Source organism: Candoia aspera, chromosome 1, assembly GCF_035149785.1.
Source record: "Candoia aspera isolate rCanAsp1 chromosome 1, rCanAsp1.hap2, whole genome shotgun sequence".
Classification (NCBI taxonomy): Eukaryota; Metazoa; Chordata; class Lepidosauria; order Squamata; family Boidae; genus Candoia; species Candoia aspera.
The window spans coordinates 279,833,429-279,854,308 of record NC_086153.1 but is presented as its reverse complement, the minus strand read 5'-3'; the positions used below and the strand labels follow the sequence as shown (position 1 = coordinate 279,854,308).

The 20,880-nt window shown below is 39.3% G+C and overlaps 1 protein-coding gene across 1 annotated transcript in view; it reads left to right on the top strand.

Moving 5' to 3' along the window:
- Positions 1-20,880, top strand: part of MAPKBP1 (mitogen-activated protein kinase binding protein 1) — a 137,089-nt gene that overhangs the window by 87,001 nt on the left and 29,208 nt on the right. The window contains exons 10-20 of the mRNA XM_063289913.1: positions 3,697-3,886; positions 5,096-5,242; positions 6,379-6,563; positions 6,652-6,743; positions 10,134-10,259; positions 11,595-11,665; positions 11,995-12,116; positions 12,903-12,978; positions 14,713-14,824; positions 15,677-15,740; positions 16,524-16,649. Of these exons, the coding sequence (XP_063145983.1) occupies positions 3,697-3,886; positions 5,096-5,242; positions 6,379-6,563; positions 6,652-6,743; positions 10,134-10,259; positions 11,595-11,665; positions 11,995-12,116; positions 12,903-12,978; positions 14,713-14,824; positions 15,677-15,740; positions 16,524-16,649 (1,311 nt within the window). The remainder of the gene's footprint in view (positions 1-3,696; positions 3,887-5,095; positions 5,243-6,378; positions 6,564-6,651; positions 6,744-10,133; positions 10,260-11,594; positions 11,666-11,994; positions 12,117-12,902; positions 12,979-14,712; positions 14,825-15,676; positions 15,741-16,523; positions 16,650-20,880) is intronic.

Sequence of the window (20,880 nt, the reverse complement as noted above, 5' to 3'; positions counted from 1 at the left end):
TTCTGGTCTTGGTCCATCCATTTCTGCCTTGGCATTGAAAGAGAAGACCCTTTTTTTCTTTAGCTGAGGGAGAGGCTGGAGTAATCCTTTTTGTGTATGTGACACAGAACATCATTCAGTCAAGAAGGTGTAGACTGGGCATAACTGAGTCAGCAAGGTGCAGTCTGTGAGTGTTTTGAGCCAGCGGCCTGCAGATTCACAACATCTTCTCGAGAAAAACATGACTGATATTTGAATTAATTAAAGCTTGGTCTTCCCTTCCCATATCTCTGCCCGCAACATCTATTAATGCTTTGTAGGCTTTTAGCAAGCTGTTACTGGCAGATTATTAGCATGTGCTGCCATGGTAAACTAACAGAGAGAAATAGAAAGAAGTAAAAATGTACAAAGCATCTGTCTGTGCTCTTGGGACACCCTCATGAGCTTGCAATACGTTGACTTCTAGCCTCTGATTTTTTTTAGTGACTTGGAAAGGCCAAGGTACCATGTGGCTTAAAATATGATCTGCCTGTTTAGTTTTAGAAGCTGTAAACTTGGAAAGCTATGCACGTGCACACTGTTGTTCCTTAGCTCATTTATAGTAAGCTCCTTTTGGACTGCAGTTTTGCCTTGCATGGCTAGATTTTTATGCCAAAGACAGAATGAACAATTAATGAGCACTGCATCTTAAAATTGGAAGGATTTGAATATGGGGAACTGCTCACAGAGCTTAGAGTCACTTTATTCCCTTCCAAAAAACCCTCCTGTTGTTGGATCAAGAAAACCTGTATATTGTTTGTTTTTTAAAAAAAAAAATCTGCCAATTTCAGGCTTGTAATTTCTTGCCAAGCATCCAAAAGCACATGGTTCTAATGTGTGGGGTTTGGAGTCTGATCAGAATGTATAGCTGTATGCATATTTTCCCCTGCAGTTTAAAGGAAATTGAAATGCACTGTTGTCATGATAACCAATTCAGGCAATCCAGTCTTTGTGCCAAGGTTGCTTAGGTATTTCTAAGAGCCCACAGTTTTATTAAATACTTGGCTTTTAATACTATCATTCTGTATTCAGGCATATTTAAAAATAAATCATGCTTTTTTCCCTTGGGATACTAAGTTTTGTTATGTCAATATCAAACAATTCATACCATGGATTCATATTGTGTGTGAAGATTGCATTATAACACTGGAATTTATTTATGGTTTGATAGTCTGATCACCTGTTCTACCATGGGTGTGCGATTCTTTTGGACCTCTGATTTTCCTTCTCAGTACATGAATATAAAAAGTCTGTTCTGAACAAAAGAGAGTACTAATATAGTATCTCTGTATGTGACACTTCCTTTTGCTTATGCTTTCTTTTTTTCTGCAGATGCTCTAAGCCTCTTTCCTGAGTTGTTTAAAATATGAATTTAGCCAATAGGGGTGTCGGTAGAGGGAAGGTAATAAACTAAAGTGTTGGAGTAGTAGGAAATAATACATATTTAATCACAGAGAACTAGGTCTGTTCAAAAACAATGGTGTGGCCTCCAGGTGATCAGATAAAGACATGCCTGTGCTTTTCATGGACTGGATTTACCCAGCTCATTACATCATGGTTTGTTTAACCATGGTATGGTGAATAAATCAGTAGGCTGGGTTCATACAATGCAGTCATGGTTTACAAACAGCAGTGCTTGGAGTCACACCAACCATTTTATGACATAGCATAGTGTTAGAATGCAGCTGTATTTTCTTTTATGTATGTGTGTGCACACACATCTATTACGTAGTAAGTAGGGTTCAGACATCTTCTAAAAACAAAGCCTGCATTCTTCATCACTGGAGCAATGTAATATCCTTGCTAGGTCTCATGTTTAGCTATAGGGGTCTATATTTTTGGACCTCTTTTCTTAAGATGAAGATATTCTACTGTGGGGGTTAGAATTCACTTCTGCAAATACATTTAGCATGAAATATGCTGGTTTTTAAAATGGCCTTCTCATAATGAGGTCACAAGAAGTAATTGTCTAGCTGTTCAGGTATTTAATTTTGTTTTCTTCTTTAAATAAATAAATAGAGCCAGGTACTTGCATTCTTTTATGACTGGCCCAACAGGAATATTATTCCAATACAGAGAACACTGAAAACAAGGCCTTATGAAAGGCCAAGAGGATCATGGCCATCCAAACCGTGAGGGAATGCTGTTCCAAAGGGCAGACACCACCACAAAAAAGGGACACATCTAGGTAGCACTGTTTCATAGAAGAGACCCAAAGCATGCCCACTTGTCACATTTTTGTGGGATGAGCAGACACAATTGAAAATAGGTGGTTCCTCAAATAACTCAGTACTATTCCATGAAAGCCTTTATAAGTGGTAACCAGTGCCTTGAATTGCATGAGGAAGCCTGCAGGAAGCCAGCGCAGCTCAGAAAGTTGGTGCTACATGCCCATAATTACCCGCCTGCTTCAACTCTTTTTAACTGCATTCTGGACTAATTGTGGCTTCTGGATGTCTTCAAGGACAACCTTAGGTAGAACATGTTACAACAGTCTAAGTGGGAGGTGACCAAGGTGACCAAGCCCCACTGATCCAAGAATGGGTGAAATCGGTGCAGATGGTGAAGTTGTGCAAAGGTCCTCTTGGCCACGACTGCCCTCTACTCTTCAGGCAGAAGCTGAGAGTGAAAAGAACCCCAAATTGCACATCAGTTCTGTCTGGGGGAGTGCACTCATATCCAGAACTAAATAGGGAAAGTCCATAGATCTGGGGGCCCCTAAAACCCATAGTTGCTCAGTCTTGCTTGGGTTAAGCCAAAGCCTATTTTGTCCATCCTCACAGCTTCCAGACCTCCACAGCCTCCAGACATTGGGAAAGAACTTTGAAGTCTGGTCAGCCTGGGGTATTTATAAGTAACTCAGTATCATTGGTGTACTTACGATACTAAAACTCATGTTGATGGAATACTTCACCCAGATGCTTCATGTAGATATTAAACAGGAAGAGAATGTAGAGCTTTGAGGAACCTTGCAGAACAGGGTTCCAAGGGCAGATCTCTCTCCCTTACCAACACCAACTGGAACCAATCCCAGAGGAAGGATGAGAAACTTTACAACACTGTACCTCTGCCCCACATCCCCAAAGCCAGTCCACTATGATTGATGGTACTGAAAGCTGCTAATCAAAGAGGATTAGGATGGATGCACCATTCCTATCCTGGCCCCCCAAAAGGTCATCTACAAGTGCAGTCAGTGCCATCTCAGTATTACATCCTGTCTGAAACTTGAGAGAGTAAGGCCCCAGTATCATTGCAACGGAGCAGGATAATGCCATATGAAACCAAATCTGTTCAGTTTGAGATCTGATTACAGTTTACTTAAGTTTAAATTATTCTTGTCTGACTGAAGGAAAGAGATTAGACTTGCTGGTTTTAGGGCAGCTAAGTCATGAACTCATTATGTGGCCATAAGCCAGCCACACACTCACAATCCATTTGAAATATGAGGATAACAATGCTGACTGAAGTCACAGGATTGTTATGCAATTACAATAGCATGATGTATGTGCACATTTGGAATACTGGAGATGACTAATATCATATAAACATATAACAAAAATTGCTGGTAGAACAGGCAAATTTCTGAGTTTGTCTCATTTTAGCCAACCTCTTCTCTTTTGTACCTTCATATTCATATATCACTATTTAAAAATTATCCATTGTACTATCTTTTTGCAGTCGGCTTTTCTCTAATGTGACTGATGCCAAGTATCCAGACACCATTGCCTTGACCTTTGATCCCAATAACCAGTGGCTGTCTTGTGTTTACAATGATCACAGCTTGTATGTGTGGGATGTCAAAGATCCCAAGAAAGTGGGCAAGGTTTATTCTGCGTTATACCACTCCTCCTGTGTTTGGAACATTGAGGTAACTACAAATCAAGTGGGTTATGTCACAAATGTTGATACAGGTGCAGTTAGGGTCACCAATAGTGTCATTTCTAATATGGCAAGAATTCCAGTATAATTGTTCTTCTTCCTTTTAACTAGATATCTCTGCATGCTTGAGTTTTAGACTTCAGGAAGAACAGTATTTTGGGTATTCACTAATGACTAACCATTTAGACATGAAATTAATGGAAGGAAGTAGAAAAAGAGGAAATGGTCCCATTCAGTTAGCCCCATAACTGAAAATGATATATGTGCTAGAATGTGGGTCAACATTCAGCCAATAATGTAAAGTTAACTGTCTTAAATGAAAACCTAGATTTGGGTAATAAGAGTTGGAGGTTTCCCTGATTGCTTGACTCCAGTCATGGTCCGTGTGGCTACAGAGGATAGGCAAATTTTGTGGATTTTCCACTACAAAAATATATACAGAAAGGGAATATGTTGATGCCTTGCTTTATTGTCCCAGTTCTTGGTGTTAGTCATTTGCTTATTGTTCTTCCAAAATCTGGCTAAAACTCAGGTACTTTACTATATGCATGTCCTGAATATCTCTCTGGACTGTCTTGATTAATCCTCCTTGGAATTGCAATAAAGAGTTTAGGTTCAATTTACACCTACCTTAAATAATTGTTGTTATCACAGTTAAAACAACAGTTATGGCAATAGCCAAGTGCTGCTCCCTGCTGGCATATGCCTGTAAGAATGCTCCAAGGGTAATGAAATATGTGGTGCTTCCCATTTACATCAGAAAAGAATCCTTGGGATTCCTACTGAAAAATTCCCATGGAAAGGCCCAATATCCACAGTGTCCCAGTCAGATCATATTATAAAGCTTGAACTTTGAAAGTATAAAGTGTCTCGGTAAAACCATCTTCTAAGATTAACAAGACGAGGCTTATATACCTTGATAATTATGGAGAGCAGAGCATTTTCATAGAAATTTATTTTACTGTAAACTGACCAGAGTCCCTCTTCTGGGGGGAGGTGGGCAGTGGCAAAATTTGAAAAATAAAGATAAATAAATAAAAATAAATGGCAAGAGTGAGAAGTTTTACCTCTGTTGCATACCTATGAACAAGGAGTAAGGAGACCTGCTTTCTCTTGAGCTCAGTCCTTTGAAAGTTTTCTGACAATCTTGTAGAATATACAGTATGTTCTAATTCTGTTACAATTGGTCTCCCCACAGGTGTACCCGGAGGTAAAGGATAACAATCAGTCTTGCTTGCCCCCAAACTCCTTCATCACTTGCTCCTCTGACAATACCATCCGCCTGTGGAACACCGACTGCTCAAACATCCATGGAGCCTCTCTGCATCGGAACATTCTGAGCAATGTAAGACTATCGTATCCCGGTACGGACCACGCGGCATAACCTTGACTGCAAAACCAAGTGGAGAAGAGCAGTCCGTTGCAAGCAGAGTGTTTGTTTAACAATTTGGAGACTGCCCAACTCCTTAACCTCCACCAACTTAGGGCGGCTTACATTTTACTTATTTTATATGCATTCCTGTCAATGCAGTTTTTTAATTTGTTTATATCGGTAACTAAGTGGAGGTTCATCTGTGAAAGCTGCCCTGGAATATTGCTATTTCAGACTCCCAGAGTAGACTATATATTTGTGTGTGTGTGTGTTTCTGTGTGCGTGTCTATTTGTACTATATATACCCATTTTTGGAATGGATAATGTGTGATTGCTTAATTAAGTGGTTCTCTGCAACTATATATGCATTGTTGATGTCTTGTGAGTATAAGATTAAAATAATATGTGGATGCAAATCAGCTGGTTAAGTATGAATGGCATAACGCTGTATAAGTGTCCCAAAATGGTTTTGGCCTTCTGGTATTTTAGCTTCTAGGAAATAAAATAATTGAATAGGGTTGGTAACGTATTTGTAGCATTACTGTAAATAACCTTATCCCAGAACTGATTTGAATGGTTGCTGTTTTCTTATTCCCAATCTCCAGTTTTAATGCATTCAGCTGCATATCTATCGAGCCATGCGGATGGGGGGAAAAAAAGTGTTTAAAACAAATTAGTTATTGAAGCTAAGGGATTTCCAGCACTTTTCTTCCCACTCTTACTTCCACACTGCATTACAGAACCTTGTGCAGAAACTCACTATGAAGATATACTCCATCATTATGCTGAAGGTGTACTTGATACCAGCTGCTGCCCTGTATCACCATCCATGTATTTTTTTAGCCTTGTAGCCTTTTTTTTTAGTTTTACCTAGTTTTACGATATTTGGCCACAATACAATATTATTTTCAAACTCTCTGATTCACTTGTCTCAATCTTGCTAGAAAGACTGGGATTTTTTTGCTTTGGCAGGGTGCTGTATATTTCCAGTTTTGCTCTTTTTTGCTGATATTAAGAGCGCCATTAGCCTTCGGTGCTGCTTTTATTCTGTGCCTTTCTTGGCTTTCATCTGCTTGCTTCAAATGGAATCTTTTGTTTTGTCTCATTAGGATTTGATGAAAATCATCTACGTAGATGAAAACACTCAAGCCCTCTTGGACACAGAATACAATTCAGCTGGAGGTGTGGAGAAGGCTGACACACAGGCCATAGATACAAAAGTGGGAATTCGCACGGTGTGTGTGAGCCCTACCGGGGAGCACCTGGCCTCAGGTGATAGGATAGGCACTCTCAGGTAAACCTTGACGTTTTGGGGAGCCTGTCTCTGGGTAATAATACCGAGAGATTCCTCCTGACCGCTTACTTGCTCGTATTGTTTTCAGGATCTATGAATTGAAGTCCCTGAGAGAGATGCTGAAGGTAGAAGCCCATGATTCTGAAATCCTCTGCCTTGAATATTCCAGACCAGAGACAGGTAAGACTGACTGGCTGATTCATTAATTCATTAATTCATCTTTTATAATGGTTGTTCCCACAGGACGTCTGGCAGGTAACAGTGTTGTACAGATATAACATCCACAGTAAGTAGCATTAAAACATCCATGTAAAGGTCAACTAAACATAACACAAAACAGCCACAATAAGAAAAAAGAAAAGTAGGAATTAAATACAATTAAATCATAACTGGCATCCCTCAAGCATACATTACATCTTAGATGGTCTGTGTGAAATCAAGATAGGGACAAACCTACTTTCAATGGGGAGGTTATTCCAAAGGGCAGGTACTGCTATACTTAGCATCCCTCACTTCAGGGAAGTGGGATACAACCAGCGGTTTTACCCAGGATGTCTGTGTCAGGTGGGTTAATTTTAATAGAAGAAAGCTGTGCTGCAAGTATCCAGACATGAAGCCATATTGGGCTTAATGGACAAAACCAGCACAGAATTGCACCTGAGAGCTAATTGGGAGCCAGTGCACGGCCTGAAGCACAGGTATAATGCACTCTCAGCCCAACGTGCTGGCTAACAGTTTTGACTCTCCTTTGTTTGTTTGTTGGCATCCTGAGATGAACCAGTTCTCTTCTTCATCATGCTCTCTGTGAAATCATACAGGGTTCTGAACCTGAACCTTCTCTATATTTGGAGCTAAGACTCTTGACAAAGAGTCCCACTTTCTTGGTGCCATCCAGGTGTGACTTCCACTCTTTATCTCAATTTCTTTTTGTCTGCCACACTCAGCATACTATTAAAAGTCTTGAATCAGGTTTATTTCTTCTTTTTCTCTCCTTAGCTTTACTGGTGGGCTATAATTTCTGTTTGTGGTTGTTTGTTCCTCTGAGCCGTTGCATAACTTCTTGCAGGTTTCTTGACTAGTTAGAACCACCTGACTTTGAAGGCTGCATATGTAAAATCTCATCTTCATTTTTACGCTCAGTGATGTTTGGTCTCTGCAAAGCTGGCCAGGAGACCACCAAGGCTTGTTGTATCTGTCAGGCAAAATGCCTGTAACGTGTAATGGGCACCAACCCAAGCTTCCTGTTAAACTGACTTCTACTTGTCAATTTTGGATCCCAGAGATATCTTTCCTTTCTGCACTGTGAGGAGTAAAGTTTTCTTTTAAGCAGTCACTCAATACCATCTGATAAGCCAGATACAACCAGGCTATTCTGATATCTCAAATCATATGGCCCACCATACCCCAAAATTCTCCACTCCTATTAGCTTCTACCCCATTAAGGGCAGGTTATCACTATGAGATACCTTCTCTTCTCCTCTCATACTGGCATTCTCACTGCCAACTCATCCAACTTAGCAGCCTTGGTGACTGCTGTTTTTATCCCTGCCATGTACCTTAGGGTTCTCATATCCAAACTGTCAGTCTGCTTCTGGAGAATCTGTTGCTGGGAAAGTCAATTCAGTCTTAGATAATGACATCTGAGAGAGATTCTCAGGATTAACTGTACTTAACCTCCACAGATCTCATAATTTTCCTGGCCTCACATGATATCAGTTATCAGTGACTGCATGCTTTTTTCTTGTTCCTGTTCTGCCTCTAAAAAGGCATTGCTTTTTCACTACCCAGGCTGTGTAGGATGCACTATGCTTCACCCTATTATGAAGAGAAACTTGGGTTATCCATATTCAAGGTATTAACTTCACATTCAGGAGTTTGTGTCTCCTATACCTTCTGCTTAGGGTCTGATGATTCTCATTTCAGACCTAAACCATGGTATGTGCCACACATGCTAAGCTACAGCATCCATTCACATCCAGTTCACATTTGACTGGTTAATTGCAGGTGTTTAGCCAGGATTTGCACTGTGATCACACCTTGAAAGCTTGTCAGACATTAGCAGGCTAGTCCCCTCAGTGTTCTCCCAGGAACCTATCCATGGAATGAAATGCCACTGTATCTGGAACCCTAACCAAACCCTGGATCAGGTACACAGGTTGCAGTGTCTCTTTCTATGGAGTCTTTTAGTGAAGATGCTTAAGATATTGCTTTTGGATTCAGAAGATCTCACTCTCTTCTCCCTGGAAGTAGAGTTGATGATCAGGCTCCTACTTCACTGATGGAAGGACAGCAAGCCCAAATGGCACACTCTTTGGGTGTACAAGTGAAGCAATTAGCTCAGGCTATTTTGGAGTCAGCTTTCCAGTTGTTGCAGGATATAGCCGCCCTCCTGGTTGCCATTCCGGCACATTCTGCATTATTCAAGAACCTTATAAATCTTACCAAAGATACAATGCTTCCTATTTCTTGCCATTGTAGATAACCTGTGCTAAGAACAGAATGAAAATTGCCAGTTTTTGTTTTGGACTCCTGCCCAATTCCATAGAAATTTCCCAGACCCATTCACAACAAAGCCAACATTCTACCCTGCTAAATAAAGAGGGTTAGAAGCTGGACTCTGTGTGGCATAAATGTACATCTCTCTCTGACAGTACCATTCTGATTTGCTAATTACCAGGTATATTCAGAGGGGGGGGGAGAGGGAGAGAGGGAGGTACAATTTTCATTAGGTCAGGATATCTTATTTTGTTCCATATCTTCTGGAAGACCAGGTGGCTAGCATGATAATGCTGGCAGCCTTTTGAGTCTTCTCTGAGAACTCTTCTCTGCTGCTTCAACACTGAAGAATCTTCTTGGTAGAGGATACCTTGCCCACTACCTTATAATGATGACCAGCATTGAGTGATCATAGGTGGGTAGCTGACACATCCATGAATCAGAGTTGCTTGCAGTTTTCAAAGAGTTAAATCATTCAAGCCCTTCTTTGCCCTGAGTGGTCTAAATTACCCAAGACAATTTGACCAAGGTATGATACTTTATATCAACAAGCAAGGAGGTATGAAATCCTCTCCCTTCCTCAACTTCACTTGTCAGATAAAGGATTGGTGATGTTCCTTGTGCATCTTCCTGGTCATTTATTTGGCAACCTGGGAAAGCCACCTAGCAAACCATGTTAGCTCAAGCCCTCCCTCTGTAGGGAAGGTTTTTCAGTGGTAATTTACATCTAGATCTATCTTTTAATGCCAACAGTGAGTGTCCTTAAAATTGCAGCAGAGTCTGAGTAGGTTGCTTGTCCTTATGTGATATATTTCTTTTTTGTCTGGGAGTGTGTCTCAGTCTCTTTTCACTAGTCCTGTTTCTGATGAAGGTCATTGAAACGACTTGGCTGAGTGTATCCTCATTGTTCCTTGGTAGCCCTTGTAACCCTAGTTTACAATATGCCTCTTTTCTTTCTCCCACCAACCAACTGTGCTCTAGAACTTTCCAAATGTAAGTGAATTCCTCGATGATTAGTCAAAGAACCTCAGTTTCAGGTAAATAAGCATTTTGCTCCTTTCTTACCTCTGACAGGATTAAATCTTCTAGCATCAGCAAGTCGGGATAGATTGATCCATGTCTTGGATGCAGAGAAGGATTATAGCCTACAGCAGACCCTGGATGAACATTCATCTTCCATAACTGCAGTGAAGTTTGCAGGTACTGTGATTGTGTTTATGAATCAGCAAACTTCTTTGCTCCTTTCATTGTGGCTCCTGGTGATCTGTCAAGGTTTTCCCACCCCACCTCTTCATAAGATCCAAGTTCTTGCCCTTTGTTTCTTTGACTATTAGTAATTATCCCAATAGTGAGAAGACAACTTGTAAATGTAAAACAGAGTTAGACAATGTGCGGTCTTCCAGATGCTGCTGAACTACAACTGCAGGCAGCTCCAGTCAGTGATGAGGATGTTGAATGTTATAGTCCATTAATATCTGGAAGGCAGCATGTTGTCCATCCGTGGTGTGGAGCTTGCATTCTAACTGTTTGTTTGTAGTCAGCAATCAGTATATTTCCTGTTAAACTGACCATGTTTTGTTCTGCTTTAAGCTGCCACACTGGGCTTGACTATTTTGCTTCTATGTTGTAGAGCTATTTATAGATGCTGTTTGTAGCATACCAATCCTCTAGTTGTGATTCAGATTCTAAAAATTAATTTGTGGTGGTATAGTAATGTAAAGGTATCCCTGCCTTCTAGCATGAAGTTAAAGTAGATGCCGTGGGGTCTCACTGTATGTTTATCATGTTCTAACTTGTCCACAGGGTGTCCTGTATCCTGAATAGTAAGGAATTCTGACTATTCTAAATAGTCAGTTCTTCTCTCATCCAATGAAAAATGCAGCAATGGTTTGCTGTACTTCATCCTCACAGAGTAGCCTTCAATAATAATTATTTCTAAACTTCTAGTCCTGCAGGTGTTTAAACTGGCCCATTGAAGCCAGAGAAAAGATGAACATATGGTTAATAAGGTTAATTATGATCAGATAGAATGGCCCTTGATTGCTGAGCCATCAGGTGTCCACCAGTGATTCTCAAGTTGGATGGAGCTTGATTCATTAGTATGACAAGGACATAGTTGTTTGTTAGCTTATCTTTGGGGCCAGGTTCTTTTTCCAACCTTAATTACAGTATGTAAATAACCCAATTTTGGAATCTGATGTGCAGAGAGAATTAGCTTTTCCCTTACCATCTGCAGTGGCTGGAGGTGGTGGGGCTGAGGAGGAGGAATGGACATTTCTTTGGCTGTCTTGGAAGGCTTTTCCCAAACTTAGTTGCAGTGTCAGGAAAGGATGAGAGAGGGTTTTTTAGGCTGGCTGGGTGCCTCTAAAGACAGGGAATTTCCTACCCCTTCCTACAACATATTCTAATAGGAATGACAAATGGGCTTTCTGGAGAAACTGTAAGGCATGAATAAAGGCACATGGAAGAATTTAAAAAAGCAGTTTGATGCCCATCTTCTTGTTCATGGGCTTTTGCATTTTTCTCTTCCTTCAGCTAATGATGGAAAGGTGAGAATGATCAGCTGTGGCGCTGATAAGAGCATCTATTTCCGCACTGCACAGAAGGTAATTCCATTGGAACAGTCACTTTTTATGTAACGTATGTTGTAGAGCTATTCTAATGGGGGTGATGGAAGGAAAAGCTTTGGACAGTATTCTACGCTTCATGGCTTTCTTTCAGTCAATGCATTTTTTTAAAAATCAAATTTTAGGAACTGTATGATAGTGCTGTTCATAGAGTAGCTCAACCACTGTCTCATTCCAGTCTTTTCTTTCTTACATTTCCATGTGAGACACACATAGTTCCTACTTGGAGAAAGTATTGTACGTGTGCACTGAGATTATTTAGTTAAGAATTGTAGAGACTTCATTGCTTTTATGTTTCTTGTGTTTAGACAAATGATGGGGTCCACTTTACTCGTACACACCATGTTGTTAGGAAGACCACCCTTTATGATATGGATGTTGACCCTAATTGGAAATACGCTGCTATTGGATGCCAAGATCGTAACATCAGGTTGGTTCATAAATCATAATAGAAGCTTCCCAGTTCTAAATGTATCTGAAAAGCTTATATTTTTAAAGGACTGTTAGAAGGAGATTTAATTTTGACCTAGCCAGGACCTGTCAATGTGGCACACATGTTGCTTAGATATTTTATTAAACCTAAAATAATATTGTCTTGTTTTCCTGAAGAGACACAAGTAATTTTCATTTTATTTTTAAAGAAAACTTCTAGGTATTTGTTTAATTAGCTTTTTTTTACTTTATATTTTTTCTCATAGAACTTAAAATTATGACTCTGAACGTTTTGATATTGTCTTATCTACATGCTTTGCAGCAAGCCTCAATAAATCCACTGGACCTACCTCTGAGTAGGTATATCTAGGATTCCATGTATTCAAAAGGTTACAGGAGAAGACTATACTACCAAGTTCTGTCTAATATTTTGGAAACCAAAATAGATGTATCAATGCTTGGGAGCATTATTCAAGTTCTGCACCCAATGCAAAGTGGACAGAAATTTACCCATGAAGAACAGTAGCAAAAACAAACTAGTGAGGAGTGACCATTAATGTAGATGGGTTAAAAAAAAAAGCTAGACAGATTCATAGGGAAAAAAGTCTCTCTGTTAGCTATGAGCAACCACATGGAACTTCCACATTCAAGTATACAAACAATGCTTATTTTGATAACTTTCCAGAGGCATTTTGCTGGCTGCTGTAAAAAACAGAAGTAGCTTTGATTTGAGCTAAGAGTAGCAGGACTTTCTTTTTTACTGTGTGTCTGGATTTCCTCTTAGGATTTTCAACATCAGCAGTGGGAAACAAAAGAAACTATACAAGGGATCCCAAAGTGAAGATGGCACTCTAATTAAAGTAAGGCCTTTATTAACTCTGATATAACAAATTGTGTCCCATCCCATCTTACTCTCTACACCCCATTTCCTTATTATGCCTGTTATGCCTTCCCAGCTTGATATTCTAATTGGAGAATAAGATTTTAAATTAGTTCTATCTAATATGGAATACTTAATACTTAACTGCAATATAGCATTTACTGATGGATTTGTGTAAGCAACAAAATGATTCATAGATTGTTGAAGCATTCCAGCTGTAAATTTAAAAAAAAGCTCATGGAAACCAGAGAGAGCAACATAAATGGTCCAGTCTTCCAGAAATTAGCTGAGATTCATAAGTTTCCCATTTTGAATCCTTCTGCACTAGCAATTATGAATTATGGCTTACTAGTTCTTTAATGTATGCCTTGTTTTTAAAGTGGCAGCTGCGTCTAATTTTTCAGTTGTTATTCTCAGCTGACCCATATGCATAACAATCTGATTGTGCTGCATAAGCAATATTTAATGCATATGCATTCTTCCCATTGTGTAAGGAGTCTTGCAAACCCTGGCACTGTCCCTCCGAGAGCTTTGGAAGACTCTGTGTGCCGTACGTGACAGTTTTATGACAGCTGTTTTTCAGCCCCTGCAGCTATTTTCTAGTTTGAAAACTAGAAAACTAGTTCATAGGGGTCATATTTTCAACTAATGCTATGTTAATTACAACATGTGTTAACACTGCTGTGTTAATTACAAAGGAGCCAACACTCTTACACCTTGGTTAATGATGGCAATTGGGACAGGAATTGCTGTCACTGAGCGATGTGGTCATAAAGCGCCATGTCACATGACTGCACCACTTAGCAATGGCAATTCCAGCAGTCCTGGTTGCCATCGTTAAGCAAGGACCTCACATGACCACAGCTTTTGTCTTCCTGCCCGCTTCCCCACTGACTTTGCTTGTGGGAAGCTGGCACAGAATGTCGGAAATTGTGATCACATGACTATGGCTTGCTGCAACATCATAATCATGAGCTGAGCACCCAGATTACGATCACATGACCATGGGAACACTGCAATGGCTGGAACTCTGAGAACTGGTCATAACTATCACTCATCACAATAATCACTCATATTGTTAAACGTGGTTTTATTGTACTGATGGTTGTATAGTCCTGGATAGTTTCTTTGTTAGAGGTTTGTGCGTATTGAAGAAACGTATTTTGTGTACTCTAGATCAACATACACAAACTGCTGTATATGTATTCCCTGAATTTGTTAATGAGCAAGATTACTGATCACAGTCACCGTGATTGTGTGAACATGGCTGCTTTCCCCAAACTCTTCCAGTGGGGTTCTCAGAAAACCGCATCGCAGCTTATGCAGAAATTTGATTAGTTGCAAATACAGGCATTGCATTGATTTACCCCATAATAAAGATAAACACATACTGTAGCTCCAAGCTGGCTCGATATTCTGGCTTGAGTCTACTCTAGGTTTTGCATAATCATAGCAGGAAAAACTGGTGTGGTTGCAAATGCATATTGCAACATAAAACAGCCTTACCCAACCTGATACGTTTCAGATGTGTTGAGCTAATTGTATTTTCCCAGGATGGGTGTAGTTGGCATGAAGTATGAAAGGATCATTAAGTACAGACCATTCATTCTCAGTACTTAGCAAAAACCATGCAAATCCAATTTTCTAAAGCCTAGAAATCATACCATAGATATACATGCTTATGTTTTTTCCCTCTCTCGGTTACCTGTTTCAGGTACAAATGGATCCTTCTGGTCTGTATATTGCAACCAGTTGTTCTGACAAGAACCTTTCTATCTTTGATTTCTATTCAGGAGAATGTGTAGCCACAATGTATGGGCACTCAGGTAATGGGCAGGACCTCTGTGGTGAATATTAATTGAATAATGTTAACCAGTTATTGAATATATTTTAAAATGAAAGAAATATATTTTACTTCAAGTTTGATTAAATAATGATAAAATATATTTTCAGAGAAATTCAAAGTTCTGGGGGGAGGGCAAGTGTAGCAGTTGGCTCCAGTTTACACCCTTAGTTGGTGTGTTGGAAATTCTGCAGACATGCAAATTCAGTCCTTCTGGGTACAGAAGTAGTGTTCAGTTGCACCAAGGATCCTCCCAAAGCTTCTGAAAGGAAAATGATTGTTGGTTTCTCGTTTTGGAAAATAAAAACCAGCTGTTAAAGGATGGAAACAGTTTTGACTTAATGAGATATGCAGATCCTCTGGTAGATGGGATAGTAGCTGTGTTTTCTTATAAGAGATTTTTTAAAATTAGGCCAGCAGGATATTTTAAGAATAGGTTTGTCTTCTGCGTTTTGGCTGAAGGCCTCAAAAAAGCTCTCAATAGTAATAATGTATAATGAATACATTACAAACTGTACCTTAGAACAAAGCCAGACAGATTGGTGCAGGTGCCTAGGCTGAATGTGCCTGCTCTTCCTTCCTGCAGGACAGTTGGTAGCCAGTGGCCCTGTTCAGGACAGCCCTGCAGGAAGCAGGCAGATGGTGGTGCCTTTGCCCACCTTCCTAGCTGCCTCCTTGGTGGCCCTTCAGACCTGAACTCTGGGTGTGAAACTAGGTGTATAGGTCATGAGGGTTTATGAGAAGAAATGCCAAGGATCTCCAAGCTACCAAATAGGTGTTATTTTGCATGGGGAGGTTTTAAAAACTGTTTGGCTTGTTTTTCTGATTCTTACAGAGATCGTAACTGGGATGATGTTCAGTAATGACTGTAAACACTTGATTTCAGTCTCTGGTGACAGGTAAGTAAAGGAATATTCTTTGTTTTGAACTTCATCTGTAAAATGAAAGCTAGCATTTTCCTTTTTTAAAAACGGGGATGGATTTGCAAAGAATTTTTAAGTGAGAGTTCTTGGGTGGCTGTTTCACCTGCTTTGTTTTCTATTTTACATTCCTGACTGGTAACTTTCAAATAAAAATGGAGATTCCTTAGGTCTGAAAACAGGATGTAAAATGCTGTTATCTTGAGCTGGGCAACCAACAGGCCACATATGCTTCTTACCTGAGTCATTTTTATGGCTCCCAAGGCCCTCCAAGATTATGCTGTTGAAATCTGGAACCCAAATACTGATTTGTTGTGATGCAAATGCTGGCTTTATTTGGGGAGTGACAGTAAAAAAAAGGAATTTTAATGTATCTATTACTACTTGTCTCCAAGTCCCCCAGTGCTCCCACCCCAAATATAGGCTCCTTTGTGGCACCATTGCCATGCCCTCCGAAACCCTTGATGCCAATTATTTATTTTTTTAATGAAAGTTTGACCTCTTATACAAAAAGGTGCCTGATCTAAAGTAAAGTATATTGAACATGTCAGGAAATGGGAGGATGAAAGTTGAAACTGTAGCATCTTACACCTTTTGAAGTACCAGCATGAAAATAGGAAGCAATGGGTTCCAGGTAAATACTGTCCACTGTGGAATTGGTAGGGAATAGGGGAATATGGAAAACTCATGGATATAGATAGCAGGAACAGACTGCGTTGCCTGGGTTAAAATGAATATTTTTTTTCCCCCTTCTGCTTTCAGCTGTATTTTCATCTGGCGTCTGAGTTCTGAGATGACCATCAATATGCGCCAGCGGCTTGCTGATGTGAAACAAAGGGGAAAGCAAGCAGAGAAAGCTCAACCAGGCAAAACAGCTGGTCTCACTAGGTAAGAGGTAGTGTTGGTATCACGTTTAGTTCATAAAAACAAGTTTTCCAACCAGATTGTATTGGATTGTGAGATGTATGGACAGATGTCTTCTCTTTTGAATAGTGTTACATTTATTCTTATAACATTGATGTTTTTGGTGGCAATTTTAAGGCAAGAATACAGTAGGCATGGAGACAAATCTATGTATCCGGGGTTCAGTTTCTTATTTTTCCAGTTACAGCTTTGTTTAATGCTCTTTCTAGATCAGGTCAGTGAATTATTCTTTTAAAATATTTGCAAAAACAAATATGCATTTATTTGGATATAAATATTAGCGTGAGAGTTAGAGTTACATATATGCCTTTTCAAGTCATATTTTCTGAAATGTTTTTGTACACCATTTTATTAAGATACCCTTTTTGTATGTATCTTTCTTTCTATACACATTTGTAAACACTTTTTTTTTCTGGAGAACTTGCTAAATCTAAAAATGCACAAAATTACATCGTGTTCTGCATGTTAGTTCAAGAAACATGAATTAGGTAACTTTACATTAAAATGCAAAATGACCTGATTGAAAAAATTGGTTTGATTCAGACTTGTGAATTGGTTGGGAAGAACATGCTTTTGCATGTGCACATTAGCTACCCAAATTGTCCAGTTTAGAACTTCCAAACTGCTTTGTGTTAGAAAGTCACCCCAGCAGGAGACTCAACTGAATCTTATTCAAATTACATTTCCGAACCTGAAGCATTAAACAGCCCTGTCATGCAAGATATGGTTGAGGAAATGTTCATATCCAGAACCACATATAGGCAAACTTAGCTGAATGTTCTCATTCTCTCACCTAGATGCTTCTTCTCATTTTCTTTAAACATCGTTAGGGAGCCCTTACCTCGAATTTTGTTGTAAATGGTTCACATACATGGTATTTCCCAGATGTCTGTTCTCAGTACCGAAAAACAAACACTGATATTTCTTAAATACTTAACGCTCAGTACAGAAAACATGCATGGTAGCAGTTACTGGATTTTATTTTGAAGTGAAGAAACTTCCAGTTGTAGACAGACTTATGTAATGTCAGGAAAAGAAAAGTAGAGAAGTAAGTGACTGGTTTTTGTGTCAAAATTAATTTACATGGAACTGTATGTGAGAAACGGGGATAATTGGGCCCTCAAGATTGATGTGCTATTTGCTGATGCTTCTTGTTGTCCTCAGACACCATTATATGTATTCATTACAGTTCAGCTCTATTTGAGTTTTTAATCCTGTGTGAGCCACCCAGAGTCGCTGGGGTGAGACGGGCAGCCCTATAAATTGAGTAAATAAAATAAATACTTTCTAATCAAAAGGGTTTTCCCTAGGCAACCTATATTGTGAAAAGTATTTAACTTCTTTAAAAAAACAATGCCAACTGTGGCCTGCTGGGAATTCTTATCAACTAAATTGAGGGTTGCCTGGATGTAATGGGGAGTGGGCAACCAGTTGGGGGAAATGAGGGGGGAGCAGGTCATGTGTGTTCAGAAGAGTTGTTCTCAATCTGACATAGTCTTGAGATAAGCTGTGACGTTTCAGTTTTCTAATGCTAGCTGAGTCATTGCTGAAATTAAGAACCCTGTACTTTAATACCTTTTCCTTTATGTTCTTATTTAGCTTGGGAGAAGCCCGTTCAAGCCAAAAATGCTGGAGCTGTGGAGCAGTGTTCTTTTTATAGCAAACTCTTCACCAACCCAGCAGCTGCATTGCTCTGCTTTTTTTCTTTTTTTTTTTTTTTGAGGCGCAGCCTGTATCAGACATTCCTGGTTTCTTGTCAATATTGCAAGGCTCATTGGTCACATGCTATTCATTAGAAGGTTGTGTCTAAGTCATACCAGCCCAGCGGCTGGTTGGAAAACAGGTCTGAGCTCTTTGATTAAGCTGGATCCATTCTGTTTGGCCAGCTTCTGCTTCTATGTTGGCCTTGCTTTTGCTGTATAAGAAGAAATCAGAGAAGGCCACTTGCTGAAAGAACGTAAGCCATTATTAGAGCATCACTGCAAGGGGCTGAAACACTGAGAATTTTGTGTGATGTTTGTTTTTGAAAAGTATTTAAATTGGGGTTGCAGCTTGATAGATACAATTTTTATGTTGCTATGGAATCTGGCAACCTGATACATTTTATAAAGTTGTTTCCTATGTAATCTAGGAAGAAGGTTGGCAGAAACATTTAACTGGTCTATGGTACCTTGAATTTATCTTTCTAGTTTCCTTGCTTAAACTTGCCATACGATAAAGATGATGGTGAATGTGGTTGGATAATCCAGGCTTTAGTAGCTGCATGTTTTGTGAGCGTCACAAGATGAATGAGGCATGAGCTTTTTAGAAGGTTGTAGGAATAAGGCTGCTGTGTGAGGTAATAAAAAGAAAAAAAATATTTTGGCCTCTGTCTGGTATGACATGGGCTTGTTCCTCCAAACCATGATCTGAATTTTGTGCTGTTTGTTCTCTACCACTCTGTTCCTGTCCCTTGCATGTGGCTTCTTATTCTTAGTTTTTTCTGATTGTACTTTACTATGACTGATGTAGGAAATAATGGATTGTATTTGTCCCAAATCATTGATCTGAGACTGTGTTTGGAATATAAAGCATTCTTTAAAGGTGGTGCTAATTATAGCTTATACTGTAGATCCAGATGTTGGTGGAGCTCTGGTTTTAATTGACAGCAGGGGCATGTCCTGAGCAAAATTCCATGCAGAATATTTCTACTAGAAGAAAACTGGAGTAAGGCTTTTTTTTTTAATCCTCGCCTTTCTTGCCACTCCATAACTGCTGGTGCAACATCTCATCAAAGATGTTTGGTGAGATAAAGGCTGCAGGAAAAGGGCAGGCTTTGCCTTCTTGACTCTTCCCACTTCAGTAAGTCCTCCTGACTACAAGAAGCATCCATTTTCTAGATGCATCCATTTAGTTACAACAAATCAAGAACCCGAGAAGAGAAATTAAAAGGAATGGGGATGGGGGAGAAGTGTATGTCTTAATATCACATTCCCAAATCTCCAAACTATGGTTTTGAAAGATTGAGCTGATAATTACTCTTCTAGGTTGTTGTGGCAAAATGCTTAACCGATGGTCATTAAAAATTGTATGGATCCTTTCTTCTGTTTTTATAAGAATTCTTTCTCTTCTTCTTTTAACATCCATAAATAAATGCTTTATTGAGACTTCAGATTCTTGATGGGTTCTTTTCTGAATTCTTGAGCTGTTCTTTATATATATGGGAGGAGAGGGGAGAGAGACTGAGTTAATTTTGTATAGGTTGCATGTTCTTCAAAAATTCTGTCCTTGTAGAACTTTTGAAAGTGTTACAGTTCAAAATGCAGTTATAATAGCAGAAAAAATGATAAAACATGGCAGTTAAACAGATTAAATTAAGTCCATTGGTTCTGTTACTTCTTTACCAGGATAAGTTCAGTTTTCCTAGAAAACAGCTAATGTTCCCATATCTGTTAAAGAACTGGAAAGTCATCCCTTTTTCTTTCTTTCTTTCTTTCTTTCTTTCTTTTTTAAAAGGTCATTTAACAAAGTGTCTTTCATAAAAAAAAAAGTAAAATATACGTAAGCACAAAAATGATGGATAATGCCAATAATTAAAAAATAAGCATTATCAAGGAAAAGAAAGACAGCAGCAACAAAATACTTTGTTGATCTCAGTTTCTAAAGAATCTCCGTTTTGGGGGCAATTCCAAACTTTAAATCAAATGCTGAGGGGAAAGATGGTAATCCTGTGCTTTCCCCGTTCTTGGTCAAGAGACATTACTGGTGTTCCTCTCCTTGTTCTACAAGGAACCATCCTTTCCTGTCTCCTGAAAAGGAAGGGGCTGTGCTAATTGGACTCTCTGCCTGGCTGAGGACATCTCTCCCTTATGGGGATATGGACTGACAGGGTGGCCTAAGGGGTTGATAGGCAGGCTACGGTCACGGTGACATTTATAATTATGGCAATGCATGCTATTTATTTTCTTCAAATCCTTTATATTTTTAAACTTAATGCATCAGCAAAATAAAAATCAGAACAACCAACAAAAATATTAAAAACAAAGTCTCAGAGGATATATAGGTACATTTGTATTCTTAAGGAGAAACACTTTTTTATTTACAAAAATATCCATATTCAGTATTTCTGTCAAGAAGACATTGGTAGCAACAGAACTAATCTAGTGGAAATTACTTATTTCATGTAACTCAAAAATGGAGACTGTATGTGAGTAAA